The 17,739-nt window shown below is 36.2% G+C and overlaps 3 protein-coding genes across 3 annotated transcripts; 1 reads left to right on the top strand and 2 right to left on the bottom strand.

Moving 5' to 3' along the window:
* The first annotated feature begins 1,880 nt into the window (after positions 1-1,880).
* Positions 1,881-5,380, top strand: LOC140891927 (sodium/calcium exchanger NCL2-like). The gene is made up of 9 exons (XM_073300626.1): positions 1,881-2,352; positions 2,836-3,048; positions 3,142-3,326; positions 3,426-3,571; positions 3,685-3,949; positions 4,047-4,192; positions 4,289-4,544; positions 4,633-4,920; positions 5,024-5,380. The coding sequence occupies exons 1-9, from the start codon at positions 1,944-1,946 to the stop codon at positions 5,285-5,287; spliced, it is 2,172 nt and encodes a 723-aa protein (XP_073156727.1). The 5' UTR covers positions 1,881-1,943; the 3' UTR covers positions 5,288-5,380.
* Positions 5,381-7,147: 1,767 nt separating this feature from the next.
* On the bottom strand, positions 7,148-9,590 carry LOC140891507 (transcription factor TCP4-like). The gene is made up of 2 exons (XM_073300026.1): positions 7,849-9,590; positions 7,148-7,760 (listed from the first exon to the last, which is right to left on the bottom strand). Exon 1 carries the CDS (start codon positions 9,094-9,096, stop codon positions 7,894-7,896), a length of 1,203 nt encoding a protein of 400 aa, XP_073156127.1. The 5' UTR covers positions 9,097-9,590; the 3' UTR covers positions 7,148-7,760; positions 7,849-7,893.
* A 5,843-nt stretch (positions 9,591-15,433) lies between these two features.
* LOC140890031 (uncharacterized) lies at positions 15,434-16,315 on the bottom strand. Its single transcript, XM_073297780.1, has one exon. The coding sequence runs from the start codon at positions 16,313-16,315 to the stop codon at positions 15,434-15,436; it is 882 nt and encodes a 293-aa protein (XP_073153881.1).
* Between the last annotated feature and the right edge of the window lie 1,424 nt (positions 16,316-17,739).

Raw genomic sequence — 17,739 nt, 5'->3', positions numbered from 1 at the left:
TTGTGTATAATGTTTCTTAAAAATATCTTTTGAAAAATGTTCTCCTAGTATAGTTTTCAAAGAACAATGAGAATTTTTTATTGTTATTAGAATTGAAAACATTGATAAAAATCAAAATATATTAATTTTTAATTATAAATTTTTTTTATAGAATAGTTGTCAAAAAACTTATTCTTAAAACAATTTTTTAACATTTTATAAAAAAAATTTATGAACACTTTTATTAAAATATTTTACAAGTACTTGTCCATAGAGAGCCTTAGCATCTTTCAAATTTTGCTCAAGAATTTATATCAGTCAAAAAGATAATTTCACAAACGACCAGAAAATGGAGATTATCGATAATCGATTAATGCTTATTAATTTGATTTTATTAACAGTTTATTAATAAAAAAAATTGAAAAAAAAGCCAATATCTTTTACTATTAATTAAGTTTGAGCATCTTATAGAAACTGCTTTGTTGTTGACTTGGTCTGTTTTTCAAATGCCTAAAAATACCCTTTACACCCACATTCTTTCTCAACTATTTTCTCTTATCAGAATTCTTACCACTATTTTGACTATCTCAAAATACACTATACTGATTTTTATGTCATTTCAACTTTTTCACCTCCCACATTTTTCATTTTTGAGAAAAAAAAAATGATGTTTGTTCGTTCCACACATAATTGATGTATCCCTAGCTATGGGCTTACGGTTGGTTCTTATAAAATTTAAAAACTCGATAGACGATATATCCAAATTTGGAGGGGGAAAAAAACCAATGTTTAATTGGAAGCACTCTAGACAAGTATTTGTACAATATTTTTATAAAATTGTTTTTACAAAATGTTTTAAAGCTTGTTTTTTAAGAATAAATATTTTGGACAAATATCGTATAAAAATGTTTTGCGAAAATTGTTTTTTTGTCTTTTACGTTTGGCTATCTATTTTGTTATATTTCAATTTTAACCGTTATCTTTGTTTGTTTTTTTTAAAAAAAAAATATTTTAATCATTTTTTCCGATGTAACATCAATGTAATGATAATGTAACATTGATGTATGTAGTGGTAAATCAGCGATCCAGACGAAAATGACTAAAATCGCCAAAAATTGAAAGGTGCAGGTCCTAAGCTGAAAATTTATCATAGATGATCAAAATCACAAAAAAACAAACATACAAACCAAAAAAAAAAAAAAATTCCCGAATATTTTTACTGTTGTTGAGAAGTTTGATGATTATTCTAAAAATATCAAAAACCACATCTTTTTTAAGAAAGTATACTTTGAAAAATACTTTTTTTAAAAAAATATTTTGAAAAACATTCTTAAAAAATAAATCCAAACAAATATCTCAAAAGTTTCCACTTATAATCCATTAAAAGCTAGCGTTTTTTAAATACTCCCCTCAAACGGAATCTTAAAATAAGTTATTGCACATAATGTCTTTTTATCAAATAGTGGAAAAAGTAAATTGTAATATAATTGAAGACGGAACTTTTTTGACGAAAACCAAGACCTTGAATTTAGACGTGTACGTAAAATAAAATGTGAAACAGTGGTTTTTATCCTCCCTCGTTAAGTTGCCGCAGCATGCGCATGCATCCATTCAATGATTCATTTTTATTATTTTTTTATTTTTTTTATTTTTTTGGTTTCTTTGTTTTTTTTTTTATTTTTGTATTTTTGCATTATATTCAATGATTCGAAATTTTAACCAATTCAAGTAATTAAAGATAATATATATAATTAAAGAAAGTTGCCAAGAAATTACTGGTCAATCTTATTATTAGTACAGACGACACCATGAAAGTTCCATGGCTGCTAAGCCTAACCACTCCAAATAAATATATTATAGTCAACCAAAGTTTGCATGTATAAATAACAACAAATCCCATTTCAAAAACAAAACACAATCAAGCACAGCTGATCCTCTGCAAATAAAGCTCAAATTAGTTCACCATGAAAATATTGCCACAAATTCTTTCATATTTCACTCTTTTATTCGTCCTGCTGCTGACGCTGCACTGCCCCGGCGGGACGTCGAGGCCGGCCCCGCCAGAGCCGATTTCAGACGGATTTCAGATGATGATGAATTCAGCTGATGTGATACAGATGAAAGGGGGGGCAATAATAATGTCAATGCACGGGGACGACGAAAAGTGCGAGCAGATGTATGGATTTCTGCCATGTTCGACCACTGTTTGGGGGCATATGTTCTTGATTATGGTGTACGAATACTTGCTGTTTCATGCCGAATCCTACGTTGGATCCGGCGGGGAGAGGATTTTCAAGATCCTAGGACCTGGTGTGTTTGGTGCCTCTGTGTTTCAGATCATTGGCTCACTCCCCGAAGCATTGATTCTTCTTGGTAATTAATTATTATTTGATTTAGTACGAAAAAAGGATGATGAATAATTGAATCTTTGGATTATTTAACTACTATTCACACATGTTTGCCAATAAATAAGCGGACCAGAATTTTTAAACCATCCAGGCTAAAATTTTAAACTCTAGAATTGTTTAATATTTTGAATCGAACCACCCGGGCTACTATCAAATTAATCCAAAATTTTTCAAAATTAATATATATAAAATTTTAAAATTTTTTCGGACCACCCGAGAATGTCATTACACTTGGGTCCGCCCTCATGCAGTATATATTGTAAAAGTCCAGTAAACTATTGTAAAATTTTGTCGGAAAATACAACTGTCTTTCTCATTAATTGTCTTTTTTTGCCTAATTTATTAAACACGTTCTTTTACTCACTCATTTGTTCATAAATCAATCTGAGTACATAAATTAGTATTTTAATTAGGAACTAAAACAAAACAAATTTTTTTTTTTTTGCAGCTTCTGGGTTGTTGAGCAGTGAAGAACTAGCCGGGGAGTTCGTGTTAACGGGAGTGGGATTGCTGGCGGGATCCACCATCTTTCTCCTCACTCTCATTTGGGGAACCTGTATTCTACTCAGCAGCCAGCATTTTGGCAAGAACTTGCAATCTCATCCCTCTGATAGTAAATTCAACAACCCTTTTGAGAGATTGTTGATTTCACAATGGCCAGGTTGGTTCTTCACTAGGTCGATTCCTCTCGCGAATATGGGGTGTCGATTATGTTCGATAGTGATCGGTACTGAAGCCAGGTTTGTTGTTGTAGGTTATGGCGTGGTTACGGATTTGGGCACGAGTATCACTGCCAGGATCATGCTTGTCTCTGTGATACCATTAGTGATCATCCTCATTCCGAAGACTTTCCGTCTGTCCTACGATGGACAACGAGTGTTTCTGATGATCACTCTTGTTGTTTCAGTCATTTTCTTGATTTCTTACTTCTTTTATCAGGTTAGCTAACTCTGCAACCCTTTGTGAATGCTTGCTGTACTTGTGATCTGTTGGGAATATGGTCTAAAAAACACTCTTTTTGTTTCACAAATTGAGCAGTTCTTTCAGCCTTGGATTCAGAGGCGGCGATTACTATACATAAAACACGAGCATTTAGTCGTCGACATCCTGAAACACTTGCAGAATCAGACCATGGGGAAGCTCTTGACAGACAATGGCTCACCAAATGTGGTGATCATAAGAAGGTACCTTTGACAGAACAAGTCATATTTTGTCTGAGGCCGAGCCGACTCGTGGATGTTAGCTAGTACTTCTCCGTTACACTCCGATTGAATTATGGATGCTTATTTCCTTGCAGGCTGTTTGAGGAAAGAGATCAAGATGGAGATAAGGCTATCTCTTTCCCCGAGCTAAAAGAGTTTCTGCAAGAAATCAAGTTCAGAAAACATGAATCGGACAAGGATACTACAACTGCAGAGATAATGCAGGAATTCGATATTGACAATGACCAGAAAATAACCATGGATGAATTTGTCAAGGGGATGTCGAAATGGCTCGACGACACCAAGGATACGATGAATAAAAGATATCACTCTGTTAAATCACTCAAGGACTTGTACAAGGTGATTTTTTCTCTATGTCAAGAAAAGGGGTAGGAGATGAGTATTCGAATCTTGATTATTTTGTATGTTTAAATTCGTTTGATTATGTTGGTTTCAGGTTCTTAAGCCTTGGGTTCAAAAGAAAAGGGAAGAGCGCGAAATGATGAAACGCTTGGTTCCAGATATATTGGACCATCTCCAGAGCTCTTTGTATGGGAGCCTTCTAACAGAAGATGGCTCACCTGATATCATTGCTATGAAAAGGTATATTTCAAAAGGAGTTATCTTATTCTGAATTAAATATGTTGTTTGCGTGAAAAATTTCCAGTTTTCATTTGTAAACATTTTCGGAGATTTCAGGTTGTTCAAGGACATCGATCTTGACCAAGACAACTGCCTATCATACTCTGAATTGAAGCAGCTAGTGACCGATATCCAGGTCGGAATTCTTCCTGGCGATGCTGATATTGCAGCATCCAAAATGATGGAAGAGCTTGATATAAATGGAGATCAGATGATTAACGAGGAAGAATTTGTGATGGGATTATCCAAATGGCTGAATCTAACTTACAACCAAAATCCCATCTCGGAAAAGAGCGAAGACCATAATTATCAAGTAAGTAAACATCAATAAGTCTTCTAATTCACGAGTGTGTATTAGTTTTATATCATTGTCTGACCTTGTCTAGCAAACAATCGTGCAGAAAACATGGGAACAGACTGATAAACTCATCGAGGACAAGTCCGTCGATAAATCGGCCTTAGCATGGATGAAAGCTATATTTCTTTTGGCACTGGGGATTGTGATGCTTGGGGTTCTGGCCGAGCCTCTTATACATAGTGTTCGGGGCTTCTCTAAAGCTACGAGCTTGCCTTCATTTTACGTCGCGTTTGTGCTTGTGCCACTCGCCACCAATGCTAGATTAGCTGTATCTGCTATCACAGAATCCCGGAGAAAGAAGCTACACACTATATCTTTGACATTGTCTGAGGTAAACGACTGAAAACAGAACTAATCAAAGACTCTGAATTTACTTACATAAGATAAAGATTTTGCCATTTCTTGAAATTAATCCACTTTTTTAACCAATGCAGATATACGGTACTGTGTTCATGAACAACATTCTGGGATTAGCAGTTCTTCTCTCACTGATCTATTTTCGGGGCATGGCGTGGAATTTTTCTGCTGAAGTTTTGATGGTTCTGTTTGTATCTGTCATAATCGGATGCCTATCGAGTTTCAGCACTATTTTCCCAGTGTGGACATCACTCTTGGCTTATCTGCTTTACCCGTTATCTTTGGTCATCGTCTATAGTCTGGGAGATTTTGATTGGTTTTTGGCTTTGGTAGATCTATGAAACCATTTCACAAAAAGATCTCCAAAAATTGTAAAATCATACAAAAGATGTTGCATTTTGTGTCACATGAAAGATCATTCATTCATTGTTCAAGGTTGATAGTCCAATCTCAGATACTACTTATCAACTTTGGGCAATCATATCCACTCCCATTTGTTCGAATCATTCATTTATTCTTTTGGTCTGAAGGGGGAAAGTTTAGTTAAAGATTGCAATTTCTCTGTTCAGTAAACTAATATTTCATCTTTCGTACCAAGCGATGCATATTATTTATCTATTATCTATTTCTATTATCTATTATCTATCTATTACTCTTATATATTAATATATAGGGCTGGGATATCGAACCAAAATATCGACTTTTCGGGATACCGTACCGAAATTTTTTCGATATATATATATATTTTTGGTATATTGAATTTTTTTCGGTATCTATATGGTATTAGTATGGGTTTTTTGCATATCAAAATTTCAGAATTTCGATATCGGTATCGATATGAATTTTTTTCATACCAATATTTTTGATACGGTATGCCGAAAACCCACCTCTATTAATATATGAGTTCCAATTGTGAATTTTTTAATTTGTCCTTCTTTATCTTACATACTATTGATTAAATATTTTTGTCATTTCCAATGTTTTTTTGGGTTTTTCATTTCATTTTCTAGATTAGTCAAGAGTAATTAATTTTTGTCCATTTATTTATTCAAAGTATATTAATTGTTAATATTTAATTCATTTCTTAAATTTAAAAAAATATTAATTGAAATTTATCTTAATTGTGTGTCCATTGATTTATTATTCAAAGTAGATTAATTGTTAAATTTAATTCAAAATATAAAAGTGACACTTTAGTTATTAAATTTTACGTTTTCAATAAATATATAACATATGTTATTGTTTTAAAATTGTTAGCTAAAAAATAAATCAAACTCAATCATAAATATATAATATCACTACAAAAAACCGTCGATCAGAAACCGACAAATATAACAAAAAAGAAAGTTAAATAGATCATATGACCACTTCATTAGCTAATTAGATATTGAATCATGGTGACTGAAGTTTGAACTTGCCCGTAAATAGTATAACACTTGATTTTAATAAATGCTAAACATTCAAAATTTGATAACTTCGGTCTCAATCAAATAAAATTGTTGTTAAGTACAACGCACGTACATTTTTCTAGTAGTTACAAATACCAATGTTCTACCAAGCAACCGACCATACATAAACTTTTTTTGTGTTTATGTTTCCAAGCCCTATAAAACAACATTTTTTTTAAAAAAAAAAATTTTAAAAAAAAACTAGTATTTTAGAGGGAACCCACGTGGTCCATTGGCAAAAGTGAAAAGAGCAACAGTAAAAATTTTCAACCAAGGGGAGAAAGAAATCAAATCAAATCAAAGTATGCATTGTAAAATCCCAACAATGTGTTCTGCCTCCATCTTTTAATGGGTACTCTCATCAATCATAAAGAAGTACCAACAACCATCAAGCAATTGTCACCATCTCAATACAAGCCAATTGTTCCTCCCTTTCTTCTTAAGATATAAATACCAACTAGACTTGGAGATTTTTTAAGCCACAGGCTGAGGCAGATTTGCAGGGGAGGGGACCATGAATTCATGTCCAAGAATAATTTTTTTTGGTTGTACTCTAGATTGGTTATATGTTTTCTTTACCTTCATTTTTCATTCACAACAACTTGATGTAAAACAAATTATATCGACCTGCAGATTTTCCCAATATCACAGATTCACAAGCATTCGATGAGACGACGAAGGCAAACGGACCTTACAACAAGAAGAGCTGAGCTATCAGTTCGAGGTTCGAGTGATTTATGTAAAAGTAATCTTCATGCATCCACAGGCTAAAATGTCGAGCTTGAGCTCAATATCTATACCATAAAAAACTAACAAGGTCGATTCGGTTGGCGATAAATGCAAGTTACTAGCTAGCCTTGTACTACTACTACATGGTGAACCACTACAAAAGGTCCTTATCTTTGAGTCATCTCATTACAAATGGAAAACGACCTCTCTCCTTATGTGCCCCCGAAACCGGGCAGCGATGGAGATGTAAAGGATGAGTCAATTCGAGGGGGGCCGAAGGGATATGAATCAGAAGGCAGTAAAGCTAACAATCAAGAAATCACAATGAGGCATCTTTTTCATCAAAGATTTTCTAAACCAAGTGACAAAAGTTGAAACTAATATTATGAAAGCCAGTGAATTCAATTAACTTGAAACCAAGTTGAGTCCACTTGCCCGTTCATTCATGAGCAACGAAACCAAAGCTTTAAACATGAGCTAAATAACATCATGCGACGAATCGAAACCGAAAAACCTGAAACTAAGCTTTTGATTCTTCACCTCACGGCCGGTTATATGAGTAAAACCTACTCAAACTTCATCTGTTCTTCCAACGTGAATTTCATATTCTTGATTTCTTGTAACAATGAGTAGCTACCTGCAAAGCAAGTTCAATTGAATATACAATGAGTGCATAACATGTGAATTTGATAAAAAAAAACACAAATAGGACTAGAGAATATGACCTGTTAATGGAAGAACAAAGATGTTATTGCTTCCATGATTAATGCCTAGCGGTGAGAATCAGGAGGAGCAGAGGATGGCTTGTCCGAACAGCCATCTTGCTCCTCTACGTCACCCCGAATTCGTGCAGGAATACAGAACCCAGAGAAGCCACCTACTCCTGAGGCAAATCCGATGCCCGACGGATACATAGGCACAACTGCTGGATAATGGTGAATGTGTTCAGCGGATGCCATTGAAATGGTTGATGGGTCCATCCATGCACGAAACGAAGGTGTGTTACTGGACTGAAGGGTTCCCCTCTGTGAAAAGTTTTGACTTTGGCCTAGCAGCTGTTGCAGCAACGGCTGAGGCGAATTAAACAAGGATCGAGTAGCGACCGCGGCTCCACCACTTGCACTCCCGGGATCTCCACCGGTGTTCCAGGCCGGAGGAAGCCTCTGGAATCGAATGAGTTCTGCCAGCTGCTGCTGCTGGTGTTCGGGCCAATCGTCGAATCCTAACGGAATCCCACTCAATAAAACTTGTGCTTGTTCTGTTTGGTGGTTGGGATCCTGATGCCGCTGCTGGAGCAAAACTGGATCTTGAAACGACTGCAAAGAGAGCCTCAAATCTTGGCTGTGGCTACTGTTTCTAGGCAGAAAGTTAGGAACTGGGAAGCTCTGAAAATCCATAGATAATGAAGTGGATTGAGCAGAAGCAGCCATAGGAAAGGACGTGATGGAATCAGCGAAGGAACCAGTGTCCAAATTTGTCGGCAAAAAGGTGAGATTTTGTTCATTCACTTGATGCAGGTCCTGCTGCTCTTCTTCACTTCCCAGCAGCCCCCTTTTACTAGAATGACCAGAGACATTACTAATCACCAAATTAGCCTGATGGAGCTCATGTTGTTGCTCTTCTCCAATCTTTTCTTCTTGCTCAGAAGTACAGATGGTGGGATTCCAGGCAGGAAGCTCCTCGAGCTCATCAATGGCGGTTTTAGCCTTCTGGATGAGCCAATCCACAGCCTTGCTAGGACGGTCGTACCCGAGGCGGTCTTGTACGTCATAAAACTGGATGGCCGTGTGCGCCGCCAGCCGCACACGGCGGTCCCTGGGTCCTTTCGCTGTACAAACTTTACTGTGGCGGTCTTTTCTGCCGATAGACTTGAGAATGCGGCCTCCTTGGACCTCTACAACCTCGCCTCCATTAATGTTTCGTAAGCCTAATCTCGATGAAGACGATTGGTGGTGATGGCTTCTCTCCCCCATTTCCTCCCGCAATCTTGCATGTTCGGCGCCGGACGGCTCCACCGCCGAGGAGCGCTTCTTTGGCGGTGGCGACGGCCCTGCTGGTAACTGATCCAGACTCAGTCCCTTGACAGTATTATGCTTTCCCTCTTCCAGTTTTCGATCGAAACACACACTTTCCCTCTTCACTCCATTTCTCGATAATCTCCCTCTTCCAATCACATTACACCCACCATTTTCTTGAAGCTGGCTAACCCATCTTCTCTCCTCACCCCTTCTGTAATCTTGATAGATAAGCAGCAAGGATATAAATATAATCAAGAACCTAGCTCACACTAAATCTTTGATTGAAAATGGAAAAAACAGAAATAAAGGAATGATTTTGTTTAACAGCTTCAATCCCCGCTTGTAGCTTTGTTTGTCTCTGTATATATATTGTATAGAAGTGGGATTCATGAGAGTGATAAATGTTTGGGGGGCAGAATGGAGATTAAAGATTACTGAGGAATCATCAATGGGACCTAGGCTCCAGTCCTCTGTTGCCTGCTGCTTATTAGTTTTTCCTTTTATTGTTAATATCAGTGATTTTATAACCGGATCGATAATCGAACCGATTTACTTAAAAAAAATGGTCAAATTGGTCGGACCGTTTTAACCGGACGGTCTAACCAGAAAACCGTTTATATAATTTAATATAATAAATAATATATTTTGAAATTTTAAAAACTCAAAAATTATATAAATAGATATAAAATATATATTTAACATAGTTTAAAAGCTAAATAAATATGTAAATATATTTAAAATATTAATTATAGTTATAAATTATTTAAATAATAAATTATTTATTTTTTAAAAAACCAATAATTATTTAAAAAAATTTTAAATGAAGTATAAATTTCAAATAATAATGTATTTATATATAAAAATATTAAATTTAAGGTTTAAAAATAAAAAAATTTAAATTTTCAAAATAAAAAAAATAAAAAAATTCGAAAAACCGGTTGAACCGGTTGAACCGATTTAACTGGTTGAACCGGTTTTTCGGTTCTTGGCCGGTCCAACCGGTTTTGACCGATTTTGACCGGTTGGACCGGTTTTTCGGTTTTTGGGGTCGAACCGGACCGGTTCGGCGACCGATTTCCGGTCGAACCGGCCGGTCCGGTCCGGTTCCGAAAACACTGGTTAATATTAATATTAATAGCGATTTTTTTTTATTATTTCATGAAGAAGGAAAGCAAATTGGTGATAAATCCCCAAACCCAAACTTGACTTTGCCCTAGCTCCCTACCCATAAGATTCTTTGCAATAGCTCTCTAGGACCACAAAACTTGAATTTTTAATTGTTTAATTCTTGCACTGGATTTATGCTTTTTTATGCTTAAAATCTAAAGACTTTATGCTAAAATCTGAAGATTTTGTGCTTATTCATGGTACAAAGAATTATCCGTAAAAATGGTATCAGAGCCTTAGGTTAATTATTCAGACATAATATTATTCGTTAATTCATGATTTTCTTTGTTGAGGAGAAGATTTTTAAAAAGATGACTTTAAACGAAGGTTTGAATCAATAGGATTTTATTCATATGAAATCCTATAAAGAAGTTAATATATTCACAATAGATTACTTACAACAGGTTGTGATTAATGCTCTTAATTTTGAAGAGATAAAGAAAAATGATTTCTAACTCTCAATTTTTAGAGATTACCCCAGATTCCTCTAAACTCTCCGGAGATCTTAGAGAAATTCAAAAGACGGTACAATATTACAACAATCAGCTGTATGAAATACCTCGACAAATTGAAGAAATCCTTAAGAAACAAGAAAAAATTCTTGAAAACCTAAAGGATCTTCAAAATAAAATCATAAATCTAGAACACACTTCGGGTTCTAGAAAAGAAAATACAGTAGAAAGGTTACCACTCTCATTTGGTACCGAACCTTTGTTACATCAGAAAGGTAAAACCAAAATGGTACAAAAACCTTTAACCAATGATGAAATGATGATTAATCTTATAAAAGCAGTATTAGAGAAAAACACTATCTGATGACTACTTTAGAAAGATTAAATCTCGAGGATCTACAAGATCTTGCGGATTTTTTTGCGAATCTCAAAGTAGTAGATCTAAAAATGAATTCCCCTGAGGGTGAAAAACCCATAGGGAATCCCCCAAGATATGTGGTTAAAACAGAAGAGCCATATAATGAGTTCCAGGTTGGAGAAAATTCACATCCAGCAGGAACCAGATCGAGAAGGAGTAAAATCTCACTCCATCAAAATCCTTATGGAAAAACTGTTTTAGATCCAATACATCCTTACGGGGTTATGTTAAACCTTGATGTTTTGGACTTTAAAAACAGAGAAGATCTTATAGATGATTGGACGTCAGCTATGAGAATAGCAGCAGGGACATTAGATCTCAATAAAGAAGTATTCATTAAACTTCTAGAAATGAGTCTAATGGGATCTGTTAAGATCGCATGGGAGATGACTATGCAAGAAACTAAGGAATCAATCTTAGCAGGAGAATCCCTCAGCGAGATTGGAGAAAGAATGGTCACCCTATTTAAAGCACAATTCATAGGGGTAGACTATTTCAATAATCAAGATACAGAGAAAAAAAAAAGATATACTCAAGCTCTTTATAGCCTCGAGTTACATGATATCTGCTTAGTTGATAAATACATTATGTTATTCACTAAATACAGATGAAATTCGGGAGTCGAGGAAAATATAGCTATTCAGCTATTTTTTGCGAAAATGTCAAGTCCCTGGAGAGAAATGCTGATTAAAGAATATGTTCTAGGCAATCTTGACACATTGGCAAGACGTGCCTCCTTTTTAAAAGGAAAATTAGCAGAATGGTGCCATATGGCAGCATTACAGAAGAACTACAAGAAAATAAGGGGTATAGATAAGCGTACACCTTTGTGTTGTAGAGAAAATGATCTTCCAACGATCATTGGAAACAGATCACAGAGATTTAAAAGGAAGAAATTCAGAAATAATCCCTATAATAAAAGAATGAAAAGTTCTTGGAAACCAAGAACATTTTGGTTCAAACAAAAGACCAGATCCTATAGATCAGGTAGAAGAAATGGACCTACAAGAACATCCCCAGCAACAGGCTCATCACAAAGCAAGGGAAGAACACCGTCAAGAAGAACTTTCAGAAGAACTCATACAAGAGCAAGTGAAAGTTTCAAGGATTGCAACTGCTTGACATGTGGAGCAAGAGGACATATATCTACAAATTGTCCAGAAAACGAGAAAAAAAGGAGTTAAACTCTTTGAAGCAACACCAGATATGGATGATGCGGTCTTCTTTCAAGATCTAGTCCAAGTATATCAATTTGAGGATATCCCCTCAGATGAAAGCATATACGAAGAAGAGATATTTTTTAGTCGAGAAGTTTCTGAAGATGAATAAGAATCAGAATCAGAGTAAAGAGGAAGTGTTTCGCCATGAAACACATGAAAGTTTGGCTGGGTTCTTTAGTCAAACCACGATATCTCATAATATTGTCCAAATAATTATGAGAGAAAATCCAACATAACAGAAGTACCAAGGATTTTCGGCAGGACAAGTTGAAAGAGTCTTAGGAAACCTAGGGCTAAGACAAAGAAGACATAATTTGATTTATAAGGTATCCAGAAGGGAAATGGCGATCCCTATGGAATTAACCAATAATCAAATTGAAATGCAGTTAATTTTCTTTGAAGAAATTCGAGAAGAATCACATAAATTAAAAGCAGAAGTAGCAAAGACAATGTCTTGGATTCATATTGGAGCAATCCAGATTATGATCAAGGCTACTTTTAAAGAAAAAATAGATTCACCCATAGATATCGTAGTATGCGATAAAAGAATGGGGAATATACAAGATGCAGTTCTAGGAACTATCTCGGGAAATTTATGTGCAGGAAAAATTATGGGAGTTATTTATCCAAGAATAGCCTACAATTTAGGTGATAGAGATTTTAGTCGAGCCTTGACTTTGCATCAAAACTTCAAGAAAAAAAGACTAATGAAGGAAGGTAATAGGCCATATTCTATTACGTATCAAATTTCATATGCTCTTTCTAATACTCACCATTCTGAATTATTCATTAGAAATAAGTTCATTGAAATTTCAGAGATCTTTGGGAAAGTTGCTCAAGCAATATACCCAGAAAGAATCGAGTTTTCTTTAATTCAGGAAACAGACATTCAAATTCAAGACAGATCGGTTCTATACAGAGACCTTAAAATAGAACCCCGAAGGTTATCTTTCCAAGGAGACAGAATGACAAGCAGGAGATGGGACAAATCTCCTATTCAAGAAATTCCACCAGAAGAAAAAGAGTTTTCTATAATAGGAAAACTTAGATCTCCAGAAGGATGGAAAGAAGTGAAAATAGTATTCGAAATTACAAGTCATCGGAACTTGTTCCCTTATAACTCGATTTACTATTTGGAACAACAGGAAAAAAGAACTTACCAAGGAGTGATAAATATTGGAGAATTGGAAGTTCAAATCTGGGGAATTCCAGGAAAAGAAATGGATCAACTCATTCTTGGTCTAGAATTCCTGGAGACCATAAACCATGGAAACGCCTTGAAAAAGGAATAGAGTTCATGGCAAAAGAAAAGACTTGGAGGATTCAATAAGAATTCTACGAAATGGAAAACCAAGAGAATTGGATAAGGGACAATCCCTTAATCAGATTCGAGAACTCTGTTCACAGACAGAGGAAGAAGCAACAGTTGAAATTAGTAAGTCATGAACATGATTTACTAGAACGCATTGAAGAAGTAGAAAGGAGTAACCATACTCTACCTTCTGAGGCCTTAGGGAAACTAAAGGTAAATTGTCATGCCCCGAGACCGAGACGTGTCACCGGCGTTGTTTCAAATTTACAAAAATTATAAAACAACCAGTCTCATAGTACAGTATAAACCAAACCAGTCTATTATCATAAATAAATTCCAAAACATTGTCTTTACAACACGATAAATCCAAAAATAACGAAACAAATGCGGAAGCGTCTCAAAACTTAACAATGAAATATTAATGCAAAAATCCCAAAATAAGCATAACGAAATTAAATCCTTAAAATATTCTTCTATCACCATCCCCAAAACATATCTTGTTCTCGTTTCTCAACATCATCATCTTCACCATCTGGGAGGGAAAAAGTAAGGGGGTGAGTGTTTTGGGAAACACTCAGCAAGTGGGGGCCGATCGATCATATCAAATATATACATATATATATTTATCTCAAAATTTCTAATATATTCCATAACAAAACATTTCTTTCATGTCCCAACAAAGCATAACAAAGCATAATATCATCATAACAAAATAGACATGATTTACATACTTTGGCCAGACACTGAAATTCCTCTCATTAATCGTGGCTAACTGATCAGTCCCCTATATGTAATCCCTCTAAGGGGTGAGGTCATGGAACGGTTATTATTACCCATCGCATCAGGGCCATAACATAACATGGTTCGGAAATTCCCTTTCCACTCTTAATTTGAGTCATAACAGTGCCAAAACATACTTATAACAACTTCATCAAGAATATCAATTACATAGCAAAATTCGAAAGAATATCATGAACGATCGAAATTTTAAATCATACATATGGTTTTAAAACAAAATCTCACTTACAGTAGATGTTTACAGAAATCAATAACCTTGCAAAGCCTGGACCGAAACTTCAATGGAAATTCGGAAGTACTTCTCGAAACACACTAATCTGTGAACCAACCAAAGCAAGCCCTTTTCTTTCTTTAATTTATTCCCAATTCACGAAAGTGATCTGACAAACCTTGAGAAATTTTACTCTCTCAAATCCTTAGGCTAACTCAACGTGTAACTAGGGAAAAGTGGTTGGAAAATCCCTTAGGCCACTTGCAACCAAAAGTTGACTAAACCAACCGAAAGAAAATAAGGAAAAAAGTGGACAGAAATTGACTCTATTGCTTAGGCTGCTACACAAAAATATGGAGATTAAAAGAGAGAATGAGTGATTTTCCTTAAACTTTGAACCTCTATTTATAGGCACACAATAGGAATTTGAGATTGACTAGGATAGTGACTTTCAAAATTTGAATTCAAATCTATCTCCCAAGATTTGACCACACCTAGATCTTGATCACCTATCTTAATAATATTTTATCAAGATACCCAAAATTATATTCTATCTCCAACACTATCTCGAGACATACAATATACTAATACTAATTATCACAAAACAATTAAAAATCTTAACCTTAACTTAGGAAAATTTACGGTCTTCACATCCTCCCCACCTTATGAGAAGTTTCGTCCTCGAAACTTGGATAAACTTACTATTAAGGGTCGCTAAGCTAAATGGTGCGATTGGTTACTCAGGTATAAGCTCCAACATCTTACGAACCTCTTAGATGTAAACGAATGGGTGGCGCCAAAATCGAATGAAATAGATAAAGAAACATTGTTGATTAGAATAGTACCTTCCACGACTTTGTTTGCACCGCATGCTTCTTCTTGAGTAACTGCATAGACACGAGCATTGGGTTTATTTTCATTTGGTTGGCCTTGGGTAGTAATACTAGTATGTGGTCCTGTTCTTGCCTTCATGGTTTCGGGACATTGAGCAATTCGGTGTCCGAATTTTCCAAAGTTGAAACAGGCACCAGTGTTTCGACGACATTCCCCTTCATGTCGGAGGTTGCAGGTGGGGCATAGCTTGATCTGTGGACAGTTTGGAGAAACATAAGTTTCCTTGAAGGATTCATCAGAATTGTTCGAACTCTTGGACACATGTTCGTGTGAAGAAGATTGGCCCGTCAGAGGTCGTTTGTTGTGGAATTCATTCTCACGACGCTTGATGTCCGATTCAGCTCGGATGGCCGCTCCCATCAAATCCGCGAAGTTGGCAGGCTGATAAACTGCCAATGCCGACTGTATACGACTATTCAACCCCTTCTTGAAACGATGCAACTTCAGATCATCGTCTCCCATAATTGTTGGGGCATAGGACCCAAGCTCATTAAACTTGGAAGTGTATTCCACCACTGTCATGTCTGGTATTTGCGTAAGATTCTCAAAATCGTTCAGCTTTTGCATTTTAACTTCAGCTGGAAAGTACTGCTTCAGAAAGGTGGTACGGAACTGCTGCCATGTGATTGCTCCCATAGCTAGCATAACAGGTGAAACGGCTTCCCACCATTTCCTTGCTTTGTCCTCCAGAAAAGGAATCATCACCTCTACTTTCTATGCTTCAGGAATTTCAAGTAAACGAAGTTGGTCCTCCATCTTTTTCATCCAATTTCGTCCCACTTCTGGATCGGCATCCCCTTTGAACATTTCAGTTCGGTTCTTGCGAAGAGCCTCGTAATGGAATTTGACTCCATTCTGGGCAGGTGGTGGAGGTGGCGGATTGCCATTGCCGTTTCCGTTAATGTTTCTCATCCCTTGTATAGTTGTTGCCACTATTGCTGCAATAGCCGCAAGGTCTTCTCTACGAAGGTTGATTCTTGGAGGTGGGTTCGAATTATCCCCCAGGTTGTTGTTGTTGTTGTTGTTGCGAGTTCTAGGGGGTGCTCCGGCCATTCCTACAGTAAAGGAGTTCTAAGAGTTTGTCGAAACATGACACTTTAAGAAGAAAGGAAATAGCGGAATAAATAAATCAATAAATAATCTAAAGGATAAAAATTATTTTATTGATTCCCAAAATTTCATGAAGGTAAACAAAACAAGTCAAGTCTCAAAACACCAAGATATCAGAACCATGCTGAATAAAAATAGTGCTGAATAAAAGGAATAAGCTAGGTGATAGTCTAATCTATGATTTCTCCATCGCCCGCAGCTTCATCTTCTGCCGGAACTTCTTCTGGGTCCTCGTTTCCAACAAGGGCTGCCATAAGGAGCTGATCAATGTACTCGAGTGCGGCTAAGTTATGCGCCTCAAGGTTTTGCACAGTATGTTGCAGCTCTTGCACTTGATTTTTTAAACCTTGGATACGGATTCCCGACTCTTGACGCCTTAGTGCCTCTTTGCGTGCCTCCTCAAGGAGTATGGCTTGAAGTTCCTTCACATTAGCTAGTGCAGATACTAGTTCCTTCTTTGTTTCCTCGTGTTCCTTCTCTTCCTTATTGAGGTAATATGCAAACCTTTCCACATCGGCTTCAAGGTGGTCCTGATGCTCCTCCATCTCACTCTTGTCAGCCTTTAGCGTCTTCATGTTTTCAATCATTTCCTCTTTCTCGTATTGCTCCACGTATAGCGAAGACCTAAATGATTCGATAACTTGATCCTTGCTTCGCACAACGTTTTTGCGAGCTGTAACTTTGGTGCGAGCCATCTTCCTAAAATAAATAGGAATGGGTTCAAGTTAAAATTCAAATTGATGAAACTTTAGGCAGAATTGATATAGAACAAGATTTTTAGGCGAATTTTCCAAAAATGAAAATTTTCGAGATATTTCCAAGGATCGAAACTACTGATCACAAGGAGTATGAGACAATCGACAGAATCAAATTTTGAGTTTTCCACGAAAAGTTATAGGCAAAACAAACATTTCCAAAAATAGCAAAAACGCGAATTCGAGGGTTCAAACAAACGAATTAGGGCTAAAAGCGTCACTGGTCATACAAAGTACGAGTTTGACTCAAAGGTCGGTTCG

The sequence above is a fragment of the Henckelia pumila genome, chromosome 3, assembly GCF_033568475.1.
Source record: "Henckelia pumila isolate YLH828 chromosome 3, ASM3356847v2, whole genome shotgun sequence".
NCBI lineage: Eukaryota > Viridiplantae > Streptophyta > Magnoliopsida > Lamiales > Gesneriaceae > Henckelia > Henckelia pumila.
This window is presented reverse-complemented; position numbering and strand designations above follow the sequence as displayed.

Coding starts and splice junctions, on each gene's coding strand:
- LOC140891927 (XM_073300626.1), top strand. CDS start 1,944: ATGAAAATATTGCCACAAATTCTTTCATATTTCACTCTTTTATTCGTC. Junction 2,353..2,835: donor CGAAGCATTGATTCTTCTTG/GTAATTAATTAT, acceptor TTTTTTTTGCAG/CTTCTGGGTTGTTGAGCAGT. Junction 4,193..4,288: donor GATATCATTGCTATGAAAAG/GTATATTTCAAA, acceptor CGGAGATTTCAG/GTTGTTCAAGGACATCGATC.
- LOC140891507 (XM_073300026.1), bottom strand. CDS start 9,096: ATGGGGGAGAGAAGCCATCACCACCAATCGTCTTCATCGAGATTAGGC.
- LOC140890031 (XM_073297780.1), bottom strand. CDS start 16,315: ATGATTCCTTTTCTGGAGGACAAAGCAAGGAAATGGTGGGAAGCCGTT.